At 42.1% G+C, this 7,500-nt stretch overlaps 1 protein-coding gene across 2 annotated transcripts in view; it reads left to right on the forward strand.

The window, feature by feature from the left end:
- Window positions 1–7,500, forward strand: part of LOC116061872 (receptor-type tyrosine-protein phosphatase beta-like) — a 47,652-nt gene that overhangs the window by 30,383 nt on the left and 9,769 nt on the right. For both annotated transcript variants that reach the window (XM_036003234.1, XM_036003235.1), the window contains 9 exons: window positions 1,858–2,136; window positions 2,541–2,690; window positions 3,282–3,537; window positions 3,962–4,068; window positions 4,325–4,430; window positions 5,173–5,250; window positions 6,336–6,353; window positions 6,460–6,541; window positions 7,140–7,230. In XM_036003234.1, the coding sequence (XP_035859127.1) occupies window positions 1,858–2,136; window positions 2,541–2,690; window positions 3,282–3,537; window positions 3,962–4,068; window positions 4,325–4,430; window positions 5,173–5,250; window positions 6,336–6,353; window positions 6,460–6,541; window positions 7,140–7,230 (1,167 nt within the window). The remainder of the gene's footprint in view (window positions 1–1,857; window positions 2,137–2,540; window positions 2,691–3,281; window positions 3,538–3,961; window positions 4,069–4,324; window positions 4,431–5,172; window positions 5,251–6,335; window positions 6,354–6,459; window positions 6,542–7,139; window positions 7,231–7,500) is intronic.

Here is a 7,500-nt window from a genome sequence, read left to right on the forward strand (position 1 = left end):
TACTTTAGTTTCTGAGTATCTCTACTACTGTATTTGTGTATTTGCAGAGGTGGGTAGAGTAGCCAAGAATTGTACTCAAGTAAAAGTACTGTTACTTCAGAATAATATGACTCAAGTAAAAGTAAAAAGTAGTCATCCAAATAATTACTTGAGTAAGAGTAAAAAAGTGCTTGGTGAAAAAACTACTCAAGTACTGAGTAACTGTTGACTAACATCTGATTTATTTTTTAACACAAGCATTCAATCAGACAGACAAAAATACAAAATAATCATCTTTAGGCAAATTATAGTTCATCCAATCAAATAAATTAAAATTAATTAATTAATTACAAAATAGCTTAAATTAAAATAATCCAGGTAAATTCAAGTACTTAAAAAATAAAATCAATAAAATAATAATAAATAAAAAATAAATAAGCACAAGTAACACAAATTTCCAAACCTTTATACTTTTTTACCAGGCTCTGCAGGCAGAACTAGAACAAGGTAATGTAGCTGCTGTTTCGCACTTTTACTAAGGTAAACATGCTTTCAATATGAGGCCAGAGGCCTGTACTACGAAGCAATATTTGGTGTTAACGAGGTAACTTCAGGTTCAACCCAGGGTTTTCTGTATCACGACGGTGGATCACTTGTTACCGGGTTCAATCGCCGTGGTAACGCGCTGAACACCTAACCTGGTCGGGAGCAGGTTATGTTGGAGATTAGAGATCAACCGGTGTTAAAGCATCACCTACTGACCAATCAGTACTCGACTGATAACGGCGTCACCGTTCTTAGAAAGATCAGGTGGAGGTCGGTGCGCGGAGAGAGAGGGAGAGGGGGAGAGGAGGAGAGAGAGGTGCGCACATAAAAGTTAAAACATTTAGAGACTGACAACCCCGTTAACATTCCCTGATGGGTATTTTTATGAACTATATAGATTTTAATGGGAGGGAATTACATATTGGCTATTTGTCGGCTTGTTGAGCCATGTGTTGCCAATGCGCACATCGGTTGGAATTATGTTTTTATATATTTTATTTGCTCTCACGATCGCTTACCACTGCCAGGGTTGCAACTGAAATACTAGGCTAAAGCAACGACAGTTTATGGAAAGCACAAGTGTAAATATGGTCAGATCTAGTGCCTGACTGATGGGGAAGTGATATTGATAAGCGTTGTGATTTACACATCTACAGCATCGCCTATTTTTTTTTTTGACAGATTTCCTTCCTGTTTCAGGAAGCAACGACTGTAGGCTAAGATTTGTAGTACAGGCCTCTGGGGTGTTCTTCCTCGTCTGTGTCTGCATTGCCGACGGTTGATTCTGACATTTTTGTTTTGCTACGACTGTAAAGCTAACCCGTCCCTCCCGTTCTCTTAATACATCCATGGTCCCGCCGCTGAGATTGAGTATGGTCACGTGACGAGACTACACAACTACGTTTGATTGGTGAAACACAGTCACGTGGTAGTGCATTTAGCGGAAGTCTCTATCTCTGTCAAAATAAAACATTAAAATCTGAGGCGTACGCGGGGGGATAAAAACAATGACGCGTAGAATACCAAAGAGGTAAAAAGAAAAGTAACGAGCTCATTGTAGCCTAATGTAGCACAGTAAGAGTATTGTTTCTTCTTCACAAATCTACTCAAGTAAAAGTAAAAAGTATAGTGATTTAAAACTACTCCTAGAAGTATAATTTTTTCAAAAACTTACTCAAGTAAATGTAACGGAGTAAATGTAACTCTTACATCTTACTACCCACCTCTGTGTATTTGTGTATTTGTGTGTCTGCAGAGCTGGAGTGAGTGCATGGCCTCTGTAGAGTACTTTAGTTTCTGAGTATCTCTACTTGTGTATTTGTGTGTCTGCAGAGCCGGAGCGAGTGCACGGCCTGCACTGCCGTCCTCAGAGCTCAACCTCTATCTCGTGTTCGTGGGCGCCGCCGGACGCCGACTTCGACTCGTACACCATTGAGTGTCTGCGGCAGGACTCGCAGGTCCTAGTCTACTCCCGACGCACCGGCAGAGACGCCACCACATACCGCATCACGCAGCTGGAGCCGCACCGACGCTACAGCGTCTCTGTGAAGGTCATTTCGGACCGGACGACCAGTGAGGAGGCCCGGGACAGCGTGGTCACCATGATCGACCGTAAGCACTGCACAACTATACATAACGTTTAATACATTAGTTGCTTTGCAATGTTGAATTTTTTTTATATATTATCAGTTTTTTTTAAACATTTTTCTTGCTTTCCCCAGGGTTTTCATAGCATTTCTTCAAAGTTGTCGATGTTTTGAGACTTTTATTTTACATTTCTGATGATTCTTTTGAGGTTTGAAGATTTTTCAAAGTTGTCACTTTTTTTTACATTTGATGCTGTTTTGAAGCTTTTGTCGCTTTTTTCGAGGTTGTTTTGTTGTTTTGTTAGAGATGATGTTGGTTGAAAAAAGCACAGATTAATCCACAGTGAACATAATCGTTAGTTGCAGCTCTAGTGAAGACTTGAAGGACACTTTTATAATTAATGTTCCACGTGTTTCCGACTCCCACAGGTCCCCCGGTGCCCCCCCTCAGTACGCGGGTCAGCGACCGCTCCGCTATCGTCACCAAGTCCTCCATCTTCTTCAGGTTTAACTGCAGCTGGTTCAGCGACGTCAACGGAGCCATCAAGTTCTTCGCTGTGGTGGTGGCTGAGTCTCAAGGTAATTATTTATATATATATATTTAGGGCATTTCCTCTCTAACTGGGAGGTTTTATAAAGAATATGTTAGATAATTTCCTCTCTAACTGGGAGGTTTTGGGACTGATTGGTGAGATTGCTGTGGATGAAGTACACACGGAGATACACTGGTAAGAGCCAATGAGGTTTAACCATGTATCAGCTAATTTAAATATCTCATGTGACTGTATTGTGTCAACAGTTAACTTCATTTAATATTGGATGAGGAGTTTTCTTTAGCAGGGTGCAAATGGTCCACCAAAACAAGTTCCTTCCTGAGACTATTTAGCAGAGACACTGTCGCTGCGTCCAAGCTTAGCACTGCCCAGGACCATTGTGATTGGTTTAAAGAAATGCAAACAACCAAGAGATTTTATTCTCCTATCCCAGAATGCATCTGTGGTGTAGCCGCAGCCTTACTCCACAGTGCTATAAATGAGAGACTAGTTAACACAAACTTGATTATCTGACTATGTGAAGAGTTTTGACAATGTGGCTTCACTTTTGACTGATTCATATAAGCAATCGGGAAAAAATCTTTAAAATGTAATCATGATATTTTGCTGTTTGTAGGTGTGGATGAGCAGCAGCCGGAGCAGCAGCACCCCTTACCCTCCTACCTGGAATATAAATCCAACAGCTCCATAAAATGCTACCAGAGCGGCTTCTTCCCCAGTCAGTGCAGCGACGGCAGTGCCGGCAGCAACCAAAGCTTCCAGATCACCGTGGGGACGGGGATGGACTCGCTGGGCGGCTCCTGTGATCCAGAGACCCGCAGAGACCGGAACCTGTTCTGTGACGGACCGCTGAAACCCAAAACTGCCTACAGGTCAGTGTTTTCCCTCTGTTTGTGGAAGACTTAGGTGTGTGTGTTTTTTTGCAGGGGGTTTGGGCATCCTTCCTCAAGAAAATGTTACGTTTTTCAATTAAAACAATAAAGCAATCACCCTACACATTTAATGTGTGTCTTTGGGTTTTTGGGTTTTCTTTGGGGTTGTTGTGGGTCTCTGTGGTCATTTGGTGTGTCATTGTAGTCTTGTTGTGTCTCTTTGTGGTAGTTTTGGATCTATTTTCACATTCTTTTGGACCATTATTATCACCATAGCTGTGTCTAAAACGTTGAAAAACCTAGAGCAAACTTATTGTTTTACATGTGCAGAAATATCCACAAATAACTGCAAGTGTTGCATTAATGTGATCCCCATCATGTATGAATTATATATATTTAAATGAGTTTTGATTTGTGTGTGCAGGCTCAGTGTCCGAGCGTTCACTCAGCTGTTTGATGAAGAGAAGAAAGACTTCAGCGCTCCGCTGTACAGTGACACGTACCTGTCACTGCCGGTCGTCACCGAGCCAGGTACGCTCCACGTTTACACTCTCAAACATTTCAGTAGTTCAGTTCTGTTTCTGCTGCTGACTATACACGCTAAAAGTACTGATTATTTACATGGAGTCTGGTGGGTACTAGTTATTAGATGAAACAATGAAAAGGTAACGTATTTAGGTTATTCTTCTTCCAAGTCCTGAATGAAAAGGAGACTAACATTAGTTTAAATGTTTAAATGTAAACTAATGTTATGTGTTTTTATGTGTGTGGTTGTGTCGTCCCTCAGAGCCTCTGAGCGGCGTGATTGAGGGAATCAGCGCCGCCATGTTCCTCATCGTCATGATGGTGGGAGTCACGGTTCTGCTGGTCTGCAGACAGAAGGCTCGCAAAGTGTGAGTACACAAAAACACAGTGTGAGTACCTAAAAACACAGTGTGAGTACACAAAAACACAGTGTGAGTACCTAAAAACACAGTGTGAGTACACAAAAACACAGTGTGAGTACCTAAAAACACAGTGTGAGTACACAAAAACACAGTGTGAGTACCTAAAAACACAAACTGCCCCACTGCAAAGTGTGACTTTTACTAGAGTAACTCCACCCGTTTCCTGGGGTCAGAGGGGATCATGTGACGGTCTGGGAGTTGAAGTTCTACTATCTGTTTGTGTGTGTGTGTGTGTGTGTGTGTGTGTGTGTGTGCGTGTGTGTCTCTGTATGTGTGTCTCTATGTCTGTGTGTGTGTGTGTGTGTGTGTGTGTGTGTGTGTGTGTGTGTGTGCGCGTGTGTCTGTGTGTGTGTGTGTGTGTGTGTGTGTGTGTGTCTGTGTGTGTGTGTGTGTGTGTGTGTGTGTGTGTGTGTGTGTGTGTGTGTGTGTGTGTGTGTGTGTGCGCGTGTGTCTGTGTGTGTGTGTGTGCGTGTGTCTGTGTGTCTGTGTGTGTCTGTGTGTGTGTGTGTGTGTGTGTGTGTGTGTGTGTGTGTGTGTGTGTGTGTGTGTGTGTGTGTGTGTGTGTGTGTGTGTGTGTGTGTGTGTGTGTGTGTGTGTGTGTGTGTGTGTGTGTGTGTGTGTGTGTGTGTGTGTGTGTGTGTGTGTGTGTGTGTGTGTGTGTGTGTGTGTGTGTGTGTGTGTGTTTCAGGGTGGAGGAGAGAACGAGCGTCAGGATGAACGTGAGGAGAGACGTTCCGACTTCAGGAGTCCTCCACGGAGTCAGAGGGTAAAGATACTACTTACTGTATAATACTTACTTTGCTACTCATAATACTACATACTGTACTCCAAGGGCATAACTTTGGGTTCAACATGGGGGGGGGGGTGATCTCCGACTATCTAGGGAGGTCCCGGGAAACTTCTGCATGTATAAACAAAAGGTCAAAAGGTGACAAATGTCGGAAAATTCACCAAAAACAACAACAAGAAAGGAGGAAAAAATGTTTTTCAGCAAAAACATTGAAACAGAACAAAAACTTTGGATAAAGCCCAGTTCTGATTTTAAGGGGGGTTTCGTCGCCTTTTTCAAGGTTTTTTAGACACCTTTTTCGGCGTGCTTGTTGCTTTTTTAACCCTTGTGTTGTCTTCCCATCGACCATGCAACTTATTTTATTCTGGGTCACGTTCTTTCACATCACTTTTCATCACATTTTTCTGATGTTTTTTCCAATTTTTTTTGTCACAAATTTTCAATGTTATTGTCGATTCTTTTGTCAAATTTTCTGCACTTTTTTGACTTTTTTTTGTTGTTTTTTCCAACATTTTTTGTCACTTTTCCAACGTTCCAAACGCTATAAAATATATAAAAATATATATAACACACCCAAATTCAGTACAAAATTAAGTGTGTATAATGTATATATATATAATACAAATTCAAGTAGTGAACTGATCATATATTTTACTTGTACAGAGTAACGGTTGTATGGAACCATCTACGTTATGTTTTTGGACAATTTGTAGGAAGATACCCAAATTTCTGATATAGTATCTTTTTTCTCAAATTTGACCCGAGGACAACAGGAAGGTAAAAATCCATGCAGACAGGGGCGGCTCTGCATTGAATTACACCCAGGGCAAGACCCCCTTGGATGCAGAAGTGTCCCGGGACCTCCCCAGATAGTTGGAGATCTTAACCCCGCCCATTTTGAACCCTAGTCTGTAGTACAGCTGTTGGCATCAGTCCCTCAGACAGCGATGCAGGTAGTTTCCCTTTAATAAAGCCATAAGAACATTTAGGATCTCTTGTGTCCACTCTGACTTCTTCACTTTCATTATTATTCATCAACATCTGTTCTTCTTATTCCTCAGGAACCGCAGAGTGTCCAGGTGAGAAATCCCAACGCCTCCTCTGCAGTGTGTCCTCTTCTTATTCTAACTATTATATATATATATATATATATATAAATATAACATGTAGTTTTGTGTCCTTCAGTCCCATTAAGACGGTGAACTTTGAGAGTCATTTCATCAAACTGCAGGCCGACTCCAACTACCTGCTGTCTCAGGAGTACGAGGTCAGTTGTTACCATGGAAACGAGCACACAGTCACGTTACGTTGTTTCCTTGTTATGTTGTTTCCTTGTTACGTTGTGACATTGTTACGTTGTTACCTTGTTACGTTGTGGCGTTGTGACGTTGTGGCGTTGTGACGTTGTGACGTTGTGACGTTGTGACGTAACGTTGTTACCTTGTTACCTTGTGACGTTACGTTGTTACCTTGTTACCTTGTGACGTTACGTTGTTACCTTGTTACCTTGTTACCTTGTTACCTTGTGACGTTACCTTGTTACCTTGTTACGTTGTGACGTTGTGACGTTGTGATGTGACGTTGTTACATTGTTACATTGTTACATTGTTACGTTGTTACGTTGTTACGTTGTGATGTGACGTTGTTACATTGTTACATTGTTACGTTGTTACCTTGTTACCTTGTGACGTTGTGACATGACGTTGTTACGTTGTTACCTTGTTACCTTGTTACTTTGTTACCTTGTTACCTTGTTACCTTGTTACCTTGTTACCTTGTTACCTTGTTACGTTGTGACGTTGTGACGTTGTTACCTTGTGACGTTGTTACCTTGTTACCTTGTGATGTTGTTATGTTCCTGTCAGGACCTGAAGGACGTGGGCCGGAACCAACCGCTGGACTCGGCTTTGCTGCCAGAGAACCGCGGCAAGAACCGCTACAACAACATCCTGCCCTGTGAGTCACACCACAGAAGAAGACATACACACACACACACACACAGACACACACACACACTCACAAACACACACACACACACAGACACACACACACACACACACACACACACATGTTACAGTTTGTTTTGATTGCTAAACGGCGGTGGAAACAACTGAAGCCACAAATAACAATGACAAACGAAATAGAGTCTGGTCCACATGGACTGCTGCTGTGTAGACTGTAGTTAGAGTCTGGTCCACATGGACTGCTGCTGTGTAGACTGTAGTT

This window comes from Sander lucioperca, chromosome 7 (genome assembly GCF_008315115.2).
Source record: "Sander lucioperca isolate FBNREF2018 chromosome 7, SLUC_FBN_1.2, whole genome shotgun sequence".
NCBI classification, from domain to species: Eukaryota; Metazoa; Chordata; class Actinopteri; order Perciformes; family Percidae; genus Sander; species Sander lucioperca.